The following is a 19,422-nucleotide window of genomic DNA, read 5'->3' as shown; positions in this document are numbered from 1 at the left end:
CCTGTGGAACGGAAGAACCAACGTCCCTCTTCCCTTCTCTGAGCCCCTCCCATCAGGTTGTGCTCAGAGCCTCACAGCTTGCAAGGGCTGGAATTTCTCACGGGGCCAGAAGAGCCAAGCCTGGAGAACTGCTCCTAGGATTTTCTTGGCCGCTAAAAATAGCTGTGTGACCTGGACAAGTGATTTTCTTTCTCTGGACACAGTTTCCCCCGAAGGGGATGGGGTATGAGGCCTCCAAGTCCCTTCCGAGATGCTATGTCCGCTAGCCTACTCCAGGCCCTAGACAAGACAGGTGGGAAAACCCAGGTCCAGAGAAGTGGAGTGATTTTGCCAAGCTCACCCAGCCACTTCCTGAGGGACACAGGGCCTTCCTTAGTTCCTAGTGCTCCCATTCTAAGGCACAGGTTGTTCACTGCCTTCTAGGTGTCTGTACGTGGCGGACCCAAAAAATCCAGAATTTATTTGTAAAAAATTGTGTACTTATTCTTACATGTTTAAACTTCAGTCTCCTTCAAAGCACTCTCCATTTGATGCAATACACCTATCGAGACATTTTTTCCACTGCTCAAAACAGTTTTTGAACTCATTGATTTTGATGCCTTTTAATGCTTCTGCCTTTTTGTTTGTTTGTTTGTTTGTTTGTTTCACATCCTCCACATAGGCAAAATGTTTCCCTTTGAGGCTTTTTTTCATCCAGGGAAGCAAAAAAGAGTTGCTCAGGGCAAGATGAGGTAAACAGGGAGGGTGGGGCATGCAGGCCATGCCATTTTTGGTCAAAAACTGCTGAACACTCAGCGCTGTGGGCAGGTGCATTCATAAATCACCCATCATGAAATGGGCGAACGCATTGAAAGAGTCTTCAGAAAAAATTCACTGAATCCGAGCGCAGCCTCTCACAACAATGCCAGCTGGTGCACTGATACAGATGGGTTCCTAGAACACTCACCTAGTGAGGGAAGACTGTACTACAAGGGGCCTGCCCTCCAGAAGATAATTCGGGTTTTTTGGGGGGGTCCTCCCTCATATCTATCTGTCTGTCTATCCGTATGTCCGTCTCTATCTCCGTATCCTTATCTACGGTGCTGGTTCGTTTGGAGGGAATGCATGTCTTCTCTCCGCACATGAGAGTGGTACTTTATCTTACAGAGTCAAAGGAACTAACGTGTATAGTTCTCATCAAGTTCTAGGCTCTGTGTTAAGTGCTTTAAAAATGTCTTCCATTTTTTGCTCCTCATCTGTCCCCATTTAAGCACTCTGTCTATCTGATTTTGTTTAATATTCATAATAGCCCTAGATGCAGTAAGGTGAAGGTTTTCAAATCAGGCAGCTGGTACGAACCCCAGCCCTGGCTCTGAGAGAATGTATGACCTTGGGCAAGCTACTTAACCTTGCTGAGCTCTCCGAGGTCCTCACCTGTAAAGCAGGCTGCTCTCCCAGCCCCTGTGTGGGCCAGAGCTGTCCCTTGCCTGCCCTGCTCTTTCTGAGGAGAGAACATCGGCCACCACCCATGGTTGGGCCTCACTGTTTTCCTGCTGGTGGCTGGGTAGGTAGTCAATAGATGAGAAAAAGAGAAAACAAGACAAATTTTAATCCCCAGTGCCCTGCATCTGCTACCGCCTGCTTGTTATGAAAGCCAGGCCTTGGGAGAGAGACGGACAGCCCAAGCTTTCAGCTCCAGCTCCTGCACCTCTCGGGGAGTAAAATGCGCCTAATCTTGCTGAGTCTTACTTTGCTCCCATGTAAACTGGGGAACCTGACCTCTGCTTCTCCGCAGGGCTTTCAGGAGGGCAGTGAAATGACCAGGTCTGGTGGGAGGAAACACTTGGCAGTCCAAGCTCTGTGTGACAACGGCTACTGTCCGCGCGGCACCCGCTTCCCTGCCCCCAGGGCTCTTTGAGGGCTGGACACCCAGGGGTCTCATCTCCCAGGAGACGCGACCACTGGAGAAGGTTCTAGGCCAATGAGAGCCTGGGCCTGGAGGTCCCCTCGCTGGGACAGTTCTCTCCTTCCTCCCCAGCCCTGGCAGGGTAGCGGCTGAAGAAAACAGGACAGGCTGTCAGCGCCTGGGCTTCCATTGATCCAGTGAGTGCTGCGTTCCAGGGAGGGGAAGGCCAGGGGGCCAGAGACCAAATTTTAAAAAGCACTGCATTGGGGTACTAAGCTCTCCTGAAAGTGCTGGCCCCTCAGAAAGTCGGTAAGTGACAAAGCTGGGCTTTGTCCAAAACAGGCAATTCACCTCTAAAAGAAGAGTCTCTAAAAAGCCGGGACTGTCTGACAGAGCACATCGCACGTTCCCCAGCACATTGCCCGCCCTCGGGGCTGGAGTTTGCTAGGGTCTGCTTTCCAAGACAGGGCTATGCGGCCCCCTCCCCCACTGGAGTCAAGGACAACAAGCTCCACAGAAGGAGGCTCACTTTGCTCGTGACCTTGAAAGCAACTCTGAGTATGACAGGCCCAGTCACCTTACACTGAAAATAGAAGGCACCTGCCTCCCGCTTTCTCTGTTCACCTGGGGCAGAGGTTACTCCTTGTAACACATGAAGAAGGGGGCACCCTGCTGGCCTCAGCAGGAGGTTTATAGGGTCATAGGGGTGCCCGACGATATAGGCTTCCTACAAACGTACACCCAAGGGACCAGAGCTGTTTCTCTTGAGCATTGTGACCTTCTAATTGCCCATGTGGCCCCTGTACTTTATCAGGATGTTTTCCTCTCCTTGATCTGCCCAGTGTCGGTGTTGTGAAACTAATACGTTGGATGGGATGAGCATAATGGGGCTGAACCCAAACCCCATGCTGGGTGGTCTTTCGTACTTTTGCTAACACTCCTGTGCCCTGCAGTTTGGTACCCGTCAGACCTGGACCACAACCCAGGACAGCCTCCTGCAACCAGGCCTCCCTCCCAGCGCGCCTTAGGCCAGGGCGAGCCAACTGGCATCTGGGACCCACTTTGCCCTGTGGCTCTGTAAATTCATGGAATCACGGAATCACGAGTACTCCCAAAAGAGGTTTAGAAGGCCTCTCGGCCAACCCCCTTATTTCAGAGATTGGGAAACTGAGGCCCAGAGAAGTGTCCAAGGCCACACAAGACAGTGAGAAAAACGAGAACTCAACCCCATGGCCTGTTCTTTTCCTCCACAACCACACACAGTCAATGTCCACAAATCTGAGGAGCGGAAGGGGAGGAAGGAGAGGCTCCTACAATCCAGATCACACGCCGGCTCCAGTAACGGAGAAATACAAGATAATGAACTAGTTTCATTTCCTGACTGAGTCAAAAATCCTGTGTTGTCCTAGACCTTTGTTGTAAGTGCTTTTAGCTTTCAGAGGCCTGGGAAACTCCCTGAGCCCACACAGGGACACCTCACCAGCCCCCTTCAGGTTCCCTTTCTGTACCATCTCTGACCCAGTGTCAAGGGAGCTTCATGGAGATGGCGAAGTTGGGCCATAAGGGATGCGTAGGCATCAGACCGAGCTCCAGGGAGAAGGGAACAGCAGGTGGAGGTGCAGGGCAGCACAGCGTTGCACACCCTGGGAGCGCGGTCGGGGCGTGAGGCGGAAGACCCTGGTCGTCAGCAGATCCTAATGGCCAATGGGAAGTATCTGAAAGGTCTTATGAAGGGAAGGGACAACTGTCGAAATGCCTTTGAAAAAAAACATGACTCTTGCTGCTAGATGAAGACTGGGCCAGAGGACAAGACTAGAGGAGGTTATCGCAGGAATGATGCTTGGACAAGAGCAGGGGCAAGGCAAGCAGGGGCGGACAAAGGTAAATTCATGGCAGAGACCCATCTAAGTTCTTCCTGAAGAATCTAATGATGGTATCGCTTTTCCCTTGGTACAGGATTGTTAAGAATTTTTTTTTCCCATCTGCCTCTTTTCAAGGTCACGATTGTGTGCGGGACAACACTGACATGTGGGTTAAAGTTTTAAGATATAAGCACACGGCTTGGAGTCCAGGTCTCCCTCAGGTGCAGATCTGTTCAAGAATGAGGTCAGCAGGTTATGACACATGTGACAGGCAAGAAGGCAATGTTAAAAGAAAGACAGGCTGCTTGTCAAGGTTTTCTCTACCTAAAGCAGACAGTTAGGCCCACCTGCTCGAGAAACGCGGCCCTAGCGTCATGGCTCCCCAGACGCCACTCAGGGTCAGCAGACAGGCGGGTCTCTTCCGCTGGGTGCTCTCTGAAGGCAGAGAAGACGCTCAGGCTGAATCCCTCGCCCGCCTGGCCCCGCCCCAGGCACCCCACGGCAGGATGTAACCTTAGGTCAGCAGGGCAGCGTTCTCATTTCACAGTGACAGAGACTGAAGCAGCTCATTCAAATGGCACTGAAGCGAATCTGCCAAATCTCCACGCCAAAGGAGACTCTGACATCTCCACAAACTCAATACAACTCGACAGACATTTCAGACTTTGAAGCTTTGCTGACTTGGGCTGTCTCCGATTTTTCGTTTTAATTGGAGTTTTACATCAGGTTCACATTTCTCCACAGACTTTCGTAATTCATTTAGCAGACTGGCAGCGATGCTGGACGAGCACTCGCAACCTTGGGAGGTAACCTTGACGGCCATCTCTGGAAAGAAGCTCACTCTGTTTCAATTACATACAAGGTGAGAATTTAGCTAAGCAGGCCCAGACTTTCACCTCTTAAATCCTATTTAGCATTTAAGAGGAAACCTCTGGTGTTCATATTTTTAAAGATCTTTTTTTATCCATTCAGTGCTCTGGGTGCAGACGTGTGTTGTCGTCACCCCGCCCCCCACCACATCCACCGCCTATTTAATGCCCACGCTTTGATTCCATTGGTTGCTCCAGGGTAGGCGATAGGCGTGAGCGGGGACTGAGGCATTGGGGCAGGCACTGATCGAGAGTTTACTACATCTCAGGTGCTTTACATATATTAACTCATTCCATCCTTCTACCAACCCTGCGTGGTTGTGTGGTAGCTACTACTCCGCTTCGCAAACAGCAAAATGAAGGCTCAAGGGAGGCGGGGGGGGGGGGGACGGGGGGGAACTGAACACCTTGCCGAAGGTCGCCCAGTCAGTAACATCTCAGCCCAGCTACCAGCCCAGGACCATCTGACTCCATCTAATGCCGAAGCCCATATCTCATGGCTGCTTTGACATCAAGATGACCTCCTGACACACACTAGCGTCCTTTTAATTTTCTGTAATTTTCTGGTCCCCGTGCCCAGAGGCATACCAGAATAACACGGCGCGGGGGGGCCTAACCTCATCTAGGACTGGGAGGCAACGTTTACATGGAATTCTGATGGAGGAGACGGGGTTCGTGTTTGAGGCGAGTCAGCAGACGGGACGATCTGCGGGCAGAGAAAGCACATACATCCAAAGTACTAGAATAAGTTCGGAGAACAGCTGGGTGCAGCACGTAGGACAGAAAGAGAGGCGCCAGGGAAGGCAGCTACGGGCTAGCTAGGGGCGCCCAGGAAGGCAGAATGACGAGCCGGGACTTTACTCTAAGGGCAATTAGGGAACCGCGGAAGGATTTAGAGGCAGGAGTGGCGAGATCTGATTTGCATTTCTGGAAGATCACTCTGGCGGCGGAGTGGAGGATTAGACCCAACACGCACACATTTTCAGGTCGGTTTACAATGGACAGCTTCACATGCCAAGACCCGACTGCCCAGGCTTTCGGGACCACACTCCAGCTCCACTATGAGCCAGTACATTCTGCTGCTCTGTTACCTACTTGGCTCTAGCCCACATCACCTTGGACTTCTTTATTGGGGCGGGGCGGGGGGAGGTCATCTCTAAATTGCAGCTTTCATCTGCCGAAGACACACAGGCAGGAAAGGACCTGGCTATGCTCTTTGACAGCAGGGCATCCCTGTCTTTTCTTTTAATTACATTACATTTTTAAATTACATTACATCTAAGTGTATTCCTACTTTTTTATTAGAAGCATATTCTTAAAAACATTCTCTTAAGCATCGTATTTAGTGATTGCACAGCATTTCACCGTATGGGTGATGGCGCCAAAGTCATTTGTTTAAGAGTGGGTTAGTCCTGCCTCCCTACAGCCCACCTCTTGCCCCAAGGGCTTGCCTTCCCTGCCAGCCTGAGCATCCAGCAGTCAGGTTCCGTCCGTGCATGTGCCTATTTAAAGCAATCCCTCAAAAGTTCTGCATTCCAGAAGAGCTCAGGCCCCAGCTGGCTGCCTCTCCCTTCCACCACCAGCCTGGCGGGTTCCCCGATATTTAGGAACATCCTGACTAGCTCTCTCCCCCTATCAAGTGAGAGCCCCAGGAAGCCACCTAATAATGTATTTCCCAAAAAGGCATTACTTTCTTCCTAACCTGTTCCCCCTCCTCTTTCCTAGCTCAGTGAAAGGCAGCACCAACTAACTCCCCAACGCCAAGTCAGAAATGAAGTCTTATAGACATTTAATCACACATGCATTTAATACACACATGCAAGTATGTTAGCATATGTCAAAATGATACCTTCAGCATCATTCTTGACTACTTATTTGCACCCACTTTATTACCCACAAAGACCAACTTTCTCAACCACCCAAATTATCTCGTTTGTCACATGCCCTCCATCCCTACCAGCCACCCCAGCGCACGCCAGCCGACCCCTCGGCTGGGTCATCATCCGTCAGCATTCCAGGTGCCCGGCTCACCACAGCATGACCCCACCCAATCCGTCTCTGCACTGAGGGCACAGTAACCTTCAGGCTTCTGCCTGGAGCCCCTCAGGGCTGCCTTCGCCCTGCAGACCCAGCTGGGCCTGGTGTCAGCTCCTTCTCCAGCCTCTCTCTGTTCTCTTTGCTCCTGTTCTTGGGCCTACGGTTCCCAGACCACCTTCTCCTCCAGACCTCTTGTGCTGCCCCTCCACACGTGCTCTTGCTTCATCTGACTGTCCTGCCCCTCACTCGCCAGGCTGACCCCTAGCTGTCCATGAAGACCCAGCCTCCACCCCCGGAAGACCCCTAGCCCATCCCCTTCAAGTTTACTTCGCCCATAGGTGTGACCACAGTGCTAAACTCAATTCTTAACTTGCCACTTCCTTTGGGGAACTGGATACAGACTAAATAATAAGTGAATGCAAGTCCTCTACTTTCTCGTGTCTTCCCTACATCTCCTGGTTTGACTCCCCTCCGTCTTCCCCCATTCCATCAACACGTGCCTGTCAGTCTGCTAGCACAGCAGCTCCCCAATGAGCTCTACCCGGGAGCCTGGCTCCACCCACCCCAGCCCCAGATTCTGGACCGGGAGGAGGGGCAGGTCTTCCTCCTCCTAACAAGCCTTGCCCCTTTTCTCCCAGCAGGTGGCTGTGACGCTAGCAAAGCTGAGAGGCCACTGGGACCATCTCTCCCTTCCTCCTTTCCTGTGGGTCTCGCCTCAGGTATTTGGGACTGTCCTTTCAATCTTAGAACTGGGTTTAGGAGTCATGGCTCTGGCCAGTCCATAATTAGGTGCCTCCTTCCCTTTTCCTTTAACGCTGCTTCTCACTCCATCCCCTCCTCTCCCAATTCTACTCTAACGATAGTCTGTGCCTTCTCACCCCCTGTGCCTGCTTTCTCCCTCAGGGCACTCCTCTTTGTGGGCATTACCTCACCCACTTTACTTCTTAGGGGCAGGAGATGAGACCGCAGGGGTCCAGGGGATGGACGGGAGAAGGCGGGCTGCACTCACCTTCTACTCCCACCTGCCCCTGACACGCTCAACCCCACAGCCGGCTCCGGCAAGGGGCTCCTCTACGTGCCAAGCAAAAATCCCAGAGAGGAGGAAAGAGCAGACGACAGTGGCAGAAACACTGTCATTCAGTTTCTGCGTGTGTAATGTCAGCGCATTATTAAACAATTATAGGGAAGAGATGCTGATGATGGAGAAATCCCCAAAACAGAAAGTAAAGGGGGAAATAGCCATTTTGTGAGTCAAGTGAGCCAGACACAGAGCAGGTAACCCCGACGACTCGGGTTTCAGCGGCTCTTTCATCTCGCCTTTTGTCATTTCCCAGATGCCTGGACAAGGTCCTTACCATCACAATGGCTGACTCTGAGACCCACGAAGGAGCCTTTGGACACCCCTGTTCCCGCTGGAATCCAGACTCCAGCGCTTCTGTCCTGAGCCCAAATCACCTGCCTCCACTGTCGGCCTTCGAGTACTTCCTCCTCCGGCAGCGTTTGCACTAAGCGGCCGTTCTTCTCATGAAGGCAGGAAAAACAGCATCAGTTTGGACTCCCCTCTCAGCGCCTAGCATAGCCTTGAATGCCTGTGGGTCCAACAAATGCCTAAGGCAGCCTAGTGCAGAGCTCTGTGAATGAGTTTTGAAGTCAGGTTTAAAAGCCCGGCTCTGTCCTCATCTGACCCATCTGAAGGGTGTTTGGAGGATCCCGGGAGGTGATGGCTCTAGGGCACGCAGGCTGTCAATAAACACACACCCCTACCTTTGGTAAGCAAAGAAGGTTGCTTTGCAGCTACCACTGTCAATGATACTCTGAAGTGGATAAAAATGTAATATTAATTGAAACTGTACTGGCACCTTAGCAATCGGAGAGATATTTCTCTGAGAGGAAACATCCAGTCACATTGGAAGCAGGTAAGGAAAAACGTTGTTTTATTAAAAAACTGGCTGGTCATTAGATCTTCTTTGCTTTCATGTTGAGTGCCCACACTGCAAGTTCTCCTCCTTTCTGGCAGGGCGTATTATGCTTGCACCCCTAAGGGGCACCGATTCTCCCTGGAGGAGCTTGGCCGCCGGACACCGGGCCAGGGATATCTCCTGGTATACCCCACACCCTGGACTGGTCGGCCACGGCCCTCACAGGGATGGTATTCCTGGAAAATTAAGGAACCACTTTCATGTCCCCCCTTTGATAATACAGCCGCAAGTGCCAGGCAGGACTTTAACAAAGCCCACCTCAAAACTGTAGGCTGGACCCATGTAGATAATTAAGTCTATGATAATAAATCTTATCGAAATAGAAAACTCATTCTTCTCCTGAAAAAAAAATGAAGATATAATTTAAAGCATCCTTTTCTCGTGTGCCAGCACTGCAATAATAATGTGTTGGTCCTCCCAGGCAAGCATCAAGATTTCCTGCTACCACAGAAAGATAGGCATGAGCTTTGGCATTGCATTTATGAGAAAGAATAAGTTAATTCACAATCATATTATTAACTATAAGCTCTGAAACACATGGGAATTTTAAATTTTACAAAGCACACCCTCATTAGATTCTCATTCCCATTTTACAGACAAGCAAACTGAGGCTCAGAGGAATTCAGAGGCTTGTTCACTGCATGTGGCTGACAAATGCAAGAGCCACAAGGGGAGCCAGGCATCTGACTCCCAGCCCAGCGTTCTGCAAGAGGCAGACTTTTGAGCTGCTTAATGGAAACCAAAAATGGAGGTATGAAGCCAAGCAAACCTTATTTGTCTTTATACAAAAACCTAACATCGATGATGACAGACTTTGATCAGATGAAGTCAGGGGAAAAAAAATAGACTTCCTTGGTTCCAATTCTATAGAAGCAAGTCCTCCAAAATCAAACAGAAAGATCAAGAAAAAAGTCTGGACCTCTTAAATGTAGCTTCTGAATCAATCCAAGCCATAAATATTTACTGAGTGGTTATGTACAAAGACTCAGGTTTTGGCTTCAGGGAACTTACAATCTAGAAGGAATGAAACAAGAATGAGTACACACACACACACACACACACACACACACACACCCGCGCGCGCGCACGCAACAAATGACAGGTCAACATAAGGCAGAGTGTGGGGTGATGGGGGTGGGAGTGAGGCAGGGCATTCAGGAAAGATTTTTTGAAGAAGAGAGCCATGGGCTTTGACGTTGGTGGAGACCAGCCTTCCAAAGGCATAATGAAGGCAAAGCATGGGAGTGGGCGGACAGACGTGAAAAGCACCTGGCACACAGTACCCCTTCCCACTGCTTGCTCATTTTTATTGGAAGGAGGACTAAGGCCTTAGATTGAGGTTTAAATTTAAAAAAAAAAAAAGCATTGCTATATTGAGAGGAGACAGGCAGAACTGGTGAGCAAGCAGTTTGCTGGGGTGAATAAAAGAAGAGAGAGGTCCCAGAGGCCAGCTTGAGGTCCCCTTCATGAGGAGGTCACTTGCTTCAGGCTCCGAATCTCAGCTGCAGCCCCACCTATTTTCAACAGTGGCTCTGAAAAGCAAATAATGTGCAAACCATATAGTTCTGGACATAACTGAGGGAATAACATCTCTGCCCGCAAAAGCTCCCTCTCCGGGCCTGGCGGACGGTGGCAGGGGTGATGGAAGCACCCAGGGAACAGCCCCCCACACTACCGCTGCAGCAGGGAGGGAGGTGCCGGGCTAGAAGACCCGGGGCCCAGAGCAGGTCTGAATAGCCCACATCTTCGGCCTCTGCAAACACCTCCCAAGAGCTTGAGAGGGGCAGGGCCACTTCCATTTTTTGAGGCTCCCAAGGTATTAAAATAAGAAGAGAAGCCAAAGCAGGGTTACCAAAGTTGTGGTGCATTTTGGAACCTTCCAACTAATAAATTAAGACGTTTAGTAATGAACACACAATGCAACAGAATTAAACTATTCAAAATCCAAATAGAGATATTATACGAATATCAATTCATGTTGCAACATATACTGGTGATGTCATTTAGCAACAGGGCCTAGGGTTTAAAAATGTGTGATGAACATCATTCTCTTTCGACCTTGTCAGTTACCTCTTGGATTAAATGTATAAACTCATTTGGAGGTAACAGCAGAAGCAGAAGCGTAAATTTCAGGCCCTTTACAAATGGGCGATGTGGGCCCACGTGACCCTCCATCTACCATCCTAGTGATAAACCCGGCCCAACCACTCCGGTCTCTCGCAGGTACCCCCAAATCTCCTCTGTGGTTCTAATCACTGGCTCAGCCAAAGACATCTCTGCTGTCCAGGAGCAGGGCCCGGTCCAGCTCTGCGAGGGATGCTGAGGGCCCTTCTGGGAGCATGGCATAGAATGGAAAGGCTGCCGGTGCTGCCTGCGCAGCAAAGGGTGATGCTCGCTTTCCACTCCTGGGCTTGCTTTTTTCTTTCTGCTCCCTCCTCTGTTTGGCTCCTTGGGGCCCTTCGCAAACACTGCTATTCTTCCAAATGGCTAAAAACACTTGACACTTAGTGCAGCAGAGACCCTGCAAGGAACTAACTACCTGCTCAGTGGTAGAATTCACTGCACCAAAAAATTAGATGGTTCCACTGCCTTCCTACAAATTTCTATTGTATTGCAAATGATCAGAAAACAGGGCATTAGCAGGCTTTCTTCAGGTGCCCCCAAAAGATAGCCAAAGAGAATATTGTTCACCTGAATACATGCCTGTGACCAAGACAACATCTAGGCAAGCAGAGACAAATACATGGATTCACTCATTCGGCCACTCATTCCACACACATTTACTTATTACATGTCCACTATTTGTCAGGTACTGAGCTAGGTATTGGGCACACACCTATGTGAATAGGGCAAGATCTTTTCCTTCACCAACATCATAAGATGAAATAGGTGGAGAGAGCGAGGGACAAACAGAGCGCTCAGTAACACTACCGTAGGGTAGTTAACAGGTACTGCAGGTAGCAGGCTTGCTGTGACCCCTGAAAGTAGGGCTGAGGTGCCAGCCCCCTTTCTTCCCTCTCTGTGTCCCTCTCCTCTTCATCCTCTCCTCCTTTCTTTAACTCTGCCCCTCTTCCTCACCTTCCATCCTTGGCCTCGCTTCCTCCTCAACCTCCCTGTCCTCCTCTACTAACCCCAAGCTCTGGGTAAACAGAAAAAGCACAGGCATCCTCGTGCCCAAGGCTTCCTCAGCCCTCGAAAGCTGTCGTTCTTAATGCAAATGTCTGCTTCACTCATGCTCGGCAATTCATTTATTTCCATCCAAACCTTCAGAAGCACGGGGACTTATTAGTAAATCTCATAAATCCTGGATTTTATTCTTTTTTAAAAACCTGAAGCTCCACCAGCAAGCATCGGACAAGGATGTGTGCTACACAAACAGAAAACTGAATGAAGCCCCAGAAGAATGCAGGCGTTTTCAGAGCTGCCGAGTGTTAGCTCAGTTCCCCGTGTCAAGGTGGTTTCTGTCGGTGTCAGTCAGTGCGTCACAACATCAGCCTCCGTCCCCCATTGCACAGCACCCCGGAGCCAGCGCCTTCCCACACAGAATCATCAGCTGTAAAACTGCAACCACCGTGGAAGTTACAACCGTGATTATTTCTACAAACGGGGAGGGATGCAGTTCTGCTCAGTCAGTCCCGTCAAGCAGGTCACCCATGGGGCAAACACCTTCCCTTTTAGTAAATTCAGAAGGCTCATTGTTTAGCTATATATTCATATGAATTACCAATTCACTGGAATAAAATGTTTATTTGCATGTAAGAGGTTCTTTCTTCAGGCTGATGGGAGGACGGTTCCACGGCCCCCCCATAGCCTCTGACCAACTGCAAAGTCCTCGGCTGCTTGATTTTAACATACTTTGCCTTGAAAAATTACTTCATTTGTGAAAGATGGTCTTAGACCTCACCTTATATGAACTTTCAATCTAGCCCCCCAGTCATCTGCTTTACCAGCCCGTAGAGGAGCCTCGTCTACCTGCTGTAAATACTCCTCTCTGCGTTTCTCTGCCTGCCTCACCTTTCCCCCGACGGCCTTCCATCCCCTTGTAATTTTGCATTTCGCTATAAATTTTAACTCTATTCTCTGAGATGGCTCTCAAGGCCATGCCAACGGCTAAGAGAGTGCGCAATGATTATGAAACGCACAGGGAGGACCCCCACCCTTCGCCCTGTACCATACACCCCCTCACCCAAAGAATCAGCTTTAAGAGTTTACGACACCGCCATCACTTTGAATTTAGATTTCCTTATTATTGTTGGGTCAATCGCAGCACACAGGATACTGCATAAAATAATGAAAATCTGTATGGAAGATTTTTGCAAGCTTACTGACGCAGTATGCTGTGACCAGCTAGTAAAACAACAAAACACAACTCAGGGAGAGGGGAATAGATCATCACCTACCACTGAAAATAGAAATAAAATTGGTTAATAATGTAAATAGCATAAAGATTAAGACCTAAGGAGGAAAAAGGGATATTGAAATTGCACTTTCATATGCATGTATTACAGTCAGGATTCGGAGTTACGTTAAAGGGTGCTTCGTAGAATGAAAAGAAATCAAAGAAGATGGGAGAGAGAGGGTTTGTTTTTTTTTTTGACTATTGCTCAGAAAAATTATTTATGGTACCAGGAGCATCAAAAAAGAAGCCTGAGAGCAAAAAGTAGGATAAAAACACTGAATGAGCAGTCTGGAGAGAGGATCGGCTTGGCTCCTAAAGCGACAGGCAGGACTGGAAATAGAGAGCACCCTAGCAAGAAGTTTACATTCATGCCAAGAAAGTGGGTGAACACCGTCAGATATAAGCAGTCTTCCCCCAGCCTGACTCACAGGATGGGCCCTGGCATTTCAGACCCCAGCAGCAGGACTCCATGAGGTTCTCTCTAAGTGGCACCAACCCAAACTCTGATTCACCATCGGTTTGCGGAAGGCTCCTTTTTTTTTTTTTTTCGGTCCTGCTAAAGGGGTGGTACTTTTGTGAAACTACTATTCACACACAAGATGGCAATCCCTTGAGGGAGGAGGGGCTGTCTTTGGAAGGGGTACGGGAAAGCCTAGAGCGGGCAGGTTACTTCGGTTGCCATCAGAGGACACCTCTGCCCCTGTGTTTCATCTCTAGGGAAAGGCCGGATGTTGGTCTTGTTGACCAGCCGGTGTCTGCAGTGGGACCCACAGGCTGCCTGTCCCCACACCCTGCAGTCAACCACAGGCTGCAGAGACTTCTTTCTCAGGTGAGACAATTTCAGGAAAAAAGTGTTTCCTTCTCAGCCGAGACTAGTGCCTCTGCTCCGGAGCAGGAGGGGCCCTTCTCCCTGGCCAGGAGGCTTGCAGGCCGCGCTCCACATTGACTTCTTCAGGTGAAAATGGCTCTCCTGACGCTGGAGTTCAGCACCACCTCCAGTGCCCAGAACTGCATCCGAGCACTCCTGGCCGCCTCCATGGGGGGTGGCGGGGGGAGGGGGCAGTTCTAAAACGCCTCTTGGCTGGAGTCCTCTGCCCAGGTAACTGCCCCTTCCCTTCCAAATCAAAGGTGTTACCAACCAAATGGTGTTTCTCACTAAAGGTGTTTCTAAAGGTGCTCTAAACCGGCGGTTGGAAGACCCCAGAAACGAAGGGAAAGTGCTGACCACAGCGACAGCTATGCCAAGAGGTCCGGGTCACTGCGGGGGCAGAGCTGCCTCCTACTCCTCCACGAAGAGCAGACCTGTCCTCCGACCAGGCCTCGGGCCGGGCTGCACGCACCCGTGCCCGCCTTCCAAAGGTCGCTCATCTTAAGTGACCCGAACCGAAGACCTTGCCAAATGCCCGGGGTCATGCCTTTCTGTCGCTGTCCCCGAGGGTTAGGAAAGGCGCTTCCTGGGCGCGAGAAGGAACAGGGAAGGACAGGAGCCCCACTTGTTCAGAGACCTGGGAACGATGCTCTCCGCGTCCGAGAGCGGGTCACCGACGCAGGCGCTAAGCAGAGAAGCCGCCGGAGCCCGGAGCCGCGTTTACCCCAACCAGCTTCCCTGGAAATCCAGAGAAGCAACGAGCCGGCGCAGGGCAGCCCATCAAACCCGCGGGCCGCGGGGAGGCCGGAAAAGTTCCTCCGCGAGCGGCGCGGGCCTGCCGGCATCTGTCCGAGGTGCTGAAAGGTCTCCGCGGGCCACCGGCGGGCCCGCTGGGGTGCGCCCTCCGCCTCGTGGCCTCCCTCTGTGCCCCTCCAGCCGCCAGCCCCGTCCTCTCCCCGCCGCACCTCAGCTTCTCCTCTCCTCCCCTCCCGCCCCGCGCCCTCCACTCTCGGGCGGCATCAACTCCGCCGGCCCGGGCCCCGCGCCCCCACCTCGCTCCCGGGTCTAACGAGCGGCCCCCTCCAGGGCGCCTCTGCCCCCGGGCTGTCGCCGCCGCCCCTTTCTTACCTTCTTCTTTCGGTCACGCGAGCGGTTCCTCCGCTTCCTGTTGGATTCCTCCTTCTCCTTCTGCTCTTGGAGGGCCTGCGCCTCAATGTCTTTGATTTTCTTCAGCTGTTTGGCCGCTTGAGCCATGGCGGGTCGCGGTGCTCCGGTCGCTGCCTTCCGGACCCCTCACACTTGGCAATCCAGGTGGCGACACCCTCCCAAGGAGGAAAAAAAGGAGGCTCTGCTCTGCGAGGGGGGAGCTCCTTTCCCCGCCGCGGGAAGGATGCGGCCGTGTCCGCGGGGGAGGCGGCCGCGAGCCGCGCAGGGCTAGGCGCGCCCGGCTGCCGGCGGCCCCCGGATGGCGCCTCCTGCCGCGGCCCGAGCTCGCTCGCCGGCTCCCGGGACAGGCTCTGGGCTCGGGCCCGCCGCCTCCCTCCCCTGTCCCTTCCTCCCTCCCTCCCTCTCCTGCGGCGGCGGCGGCGGCGGCGGTGGCGCGGGGGGCGGGGGCGGGGAGGCGGCTCGTACTGCGGCGGGCGGCGAGCGGGCCGGGGAGGAGGCGGACTCCAGCAGTTAACGCAGGAGGACGCGGGGGCAGCCTGCAGCCGGGGGACCCGGCCGGCCCGACGAGGCTCGGCGCGCGCGGCGCCCGCGCTGGTGCATTGCGAGCGCCCGGCTGCGGGCTGGCGGGCCGGCCGGCCGGGCTTCCACCACTGCAGTGGCACCGCCGCCGCCGCCAGACGCACGGGCTCCGCGCCGTCGGGTCTCGGGGAACAAAGCCGACCGCTCTCCCCGGAGCCACTGGAGCGCCGCGGAGGACCCTGCCGCGGGCGGCCCCGCCGTGCCGGGGCGCGAGGGAAGGTTGAGGCGGGCCCCGCGCGGAGGCGACCCCGCGGACCAGCGCGCCTGGAGGAGGCGGCGGCGGAAGCGACAGCAACGCGGGGCGCGGAGGCCCGGCCCGCGTGGCTTGGGTGGGGGCGGGGCGGGGGCGTGCCTGGGGCGCCCCCGGGCGGCAGCCGCTGCGGGGCAGCGACGAGTCAACTCCGAGCCTCGCTTGCCTTCCTGCCAAGGGCACTCGCGAGGGGCGTGCGGGGCGCCAGGGCTCCTCGGGGAAGAGCCCAGTACCCCGCCCCCCCCCCCGCTCCCATCCCTCGCTTGGAGCTCGATTTGTCCCTTTCAGCCCCTGTGGGACTTTAATTTCCATATTTACCAATTATAGATAGAAAACGTGTCTGAGATGAAGTGAGCGGTTTCCTTTTGGTCCTGTCTGACCGGAGTGCAACTCGGTCTTCGCACCCGGAATCGCCCACCGCCCATTCCCAACATCTCACACACTCTCACTGGGCAACGCCGTCTGTACCTGTGTTCAGCTGTAAAGAGCACACACCTGGCTGTGTTGGGTCACGCAGCTGCAAACGAAAGCTGCAGGAGGGGGACGGGGCCTTAAGGTCACCTCCCCGGGTAACAGGCGGGAAAACCGAGGCCCGGACTCGGGAACCACGGCCCCTTCACTCTGGTGCCGCTTCCAACACACTCCTTCCCCATCCAGTGGGACGGAGTCTTTCGTCCACATACGGCTACAGAGGGATTTGTGAAAATCAATATTTAAGAACTGGTGAAACGTTAAGAAATAGCCTGCTGCCTTAGGCCCTCCTAAGCTGGGTGCTTGATGCATACATTTAGCCAGCCAGACTAGAGCATAGAAAGAATCTCGACTACACCATGGGAAATGACTCCCCAGGGGCTCTGAGCTGGGCACCCCTCCCACACAGCAGAGGCTTGAGGAGTGGTTGAATCACCCACCTCCTCTCCAGCCTCCCTGCTTTCCTCTAATTAGAACCTTTCCGCTGCCCCCTATGTCCCTATCCTGTATAATGCTCTCCACCTAGATGCTTGCCAGCAATTAAGGTGTTTGCTGAACCTTGCCTTGAACAATGTCCTTTCCCAAGTCTGGGTCCATACCCTCTCCTCTTCCCACTGTAGATCAGCTTTGTCCAGCTGGAAAATGAGAGCCACAAATGCCAACCCCATATATTACTTCAATTGTCAAGTAGACACATTTTTAAAAGTTAAAAAAAACCCATAAAATTAATTTTAATAATATATTTTATTTAATTCAACATATACAAAATATTTTAACATGCCAACCAATAAAAAAACGACTAGTGAGATACCTCACATTCTTTTATACTAAGGCTTCAAAATTCAGTGCGTATTTTATACTTAGAGCACGTCTAAATTCAGAGAAGGCACATTTTAGTTGCTTAGAGCCACGTGTAACTTGTGGTTACTGCGTTGGACAGCACAGTGATAGACCCCCAGGCCAGCTCACCGTGACCCTGGCTGCCATCAGCCTCCAGCACCCAAGGCACGTGTTTTATCTCAGCATAGACCTACTCTGAGCTCCATGTGCCTGTGCTCCTCAGCCTCCTACCCCCCTGCGCCTGTATCCCTTTTTCCACCCACCAATCTATCCCCTACACCGCAGTCGCATGAGTCTCTTCAAAGCACAGATCTGATCATTGTCACTTCTCAGCTCACCATCTGTTTTTGCTCCTGGGGGGAAGATCAAACTCTTTTATGGCCCCAAATAATCCGGTTCTTCCTACCACCTTGGTCTTGTTCACCCTGAACCTTCAGTGCCTTGTATGGTGACTGATACACAGTACGGCTCTTATAAACATGTGTTGAAGAAATCGACAAGTCTACTGTGCTATGGCTTAAAGAATAACAACAAAACTAGCCGATGTTCAATTCAGCACTTCCATTGCCCCACGTAACACCAGCATTTTATGGCGGGGTGGGGTGCGGGGAATGGAGCACACGGGGGTGAAGTAGCTTGCTCAGGGTCACACAGCTGGTCAATAGTGGAGCCAGAATGTGAACTCTAGCAGTCTGGCTCTAGAGCAGATACTCTTAACCATCACACTGCACTAAATTCGTCAATTTCCATTATCTATGAACAACGGTACTGATAAAACCTCCCTTAAAGGTTGTCAGGAAGACCAGAAGAGAGAGTGAATGTGGAATAATTCGGTTAAACAAAATGCTGTACCAAACTTCAGTTTCTTGATATAAAGAGTGAAGAGGTTGGACGAGTTGGTGTCTAAGGCCCTTTTCAGCTTCAGAATCCTGATTTCTCTTCTATAGCTAAATCCTTCTAGGAGCTTTTTGAAAATCAAAAATATCTCATAGACACAAAAGGGAAACATCATGAATGAACAGTGGGCAGTGGGTACAGAAGTCCTGCCTTGGTTCCACCCACATCACACCTAATCAATATGGTGGCAGCTCTGGCCCTGGATTTCCAGAATTCAATAGGGGGCAAGATGAAAATGCTGTCCATGTCCAGGGTTCACTCATAAGGTAGTCCTTTTGGATCCTATTATATCTTAGGAAGCCTGCAGGCTGAGAAAGAGAGAATGCAATTGTGCTGTCTGAAGGCATTTGCTCCAACAAGCTGATCTAGACACAGGAGCATGTGACGAGGAGTGGCAGGGGCTCTCGCTGGGTTCTTATGGCAGGTGACGAGCCAGGAAAAACAGACACCGGCCACCTCAGCAGCTAGTGATGAGCATCTCAGGGCTCCCTCCTGCCTGGTCAGAGAGGACAGACAGTGTGAGGCATCTATGGGGTTCAGAAATAATCCTTCTAGACACCCTTCTTGTCAACAGACGATAATAATAATCACCATTTACAGTATTGACCGTTTGCTCTGCCCCCAGACACTGCTAATCGTTTAAGTAACATTTATTTCTCACAAAAGCCTTGTTTATCCTTGTTTTCACAAGAGGAAGCTGCGTGTGTTTACCTGCCTTCCCTGAGGTTACACATCCAGTGGGATGGAGTCAGACTGCAGATCCAAGCTGCCTAACTCCAAGCCTGACCTGGACAAACTATCAGGTGACTGGATTTGCCAATGACTCCTGGGGCTCTCCTGCAGTGCAGAAGCAAGAGTAATTACTTGAGTTAACACCTAACACACTACTCCCAGGCAGGCAACAAGAGGGCCAACTTACACCTCGGAAGTTGTAGAAACAGAAGCGCTCTGCATAGCATCAAGGTTGAAGAGGCTGCCCGCACTCGACCAGGTGTAGGCGCTGGCGCTGTGATCCCCTCTCAGGCTCTTTTTGCCTTTTTTTTCCCTTGCACTCCGGAGTCCTGTGTGTGCCATGGTTAGGACAGTCTTCTCACTCAAACACACAGGAAAATGGCCGAGAAATGCAAGTTGAGCCCACCACTCCCCCACTACCCTGCCAACTGCACAGGGGACATTCCTTAGAATACCCCTCCTCTTTCTTTCTCCCCATGGGGTGATTATTATTCAAGGAAATTCTGTATTTCAGTGGGGCCCCTTTTATTTAGCTGTTAAGTAAAGGGACAGGGGATTCATTTTTATATTTATGCTTTCTTCTCTAA

At 51.8% G+C, this 19,422-nt stretch overlaps 1 protein-coding gene across 4 annotated transcripts in view; it reads right to left on the bottom strand.

The window, feature by feature from the left end:
• Positions 1-15,199, bottom strand: part of ANK1 (ankyrin 1) — a 193,438-nt gene extending 178,239 nt beyond the window's left edge. For 2 of the 4 annotated variants that reach the window (XM_054565964.1, XM_054565965.1), the window contains exon 1: positions 15,028-15,199. In XM_054565964.1, the coding sequence (XP_054421939.1) occupies positions 15,028-15,153 (126 nt within the window). In that variant the 5' untranslated portion in view covers positions 15,154-15,199. The remainder of the gene's footprint in view (positions 1-15,027) is intronic. The other 2 variants (XM_054565968.1, XM_054565969.1) reach the window with 1 other exon arrangement.
• Between the last annotated feature and the right edge of the window lie 4,223 nt (positions 15,200-19,422).

Source organism: Pteronotus mesoamericanus, unplaced genomic scaffold (assembly GCF_021234165.1).
Source record: "Pteronotus mesoamericanus isolate MK-2021 breed Mesoamerican mustached bat unplaced genomic scaffold, CSHL_Meso_final contig_169, whole genome shotgun sequence".
Lineage (NCBI taxonomy): Eukaryota > Metazoa > Chordata > Mammalia > Chiroptera > Mormoopidae > Pteronotus > Pteronotus mesoamericanus.
This window is presented reverse-complemented; position numbering and strand designations above follow the sequence as displayed.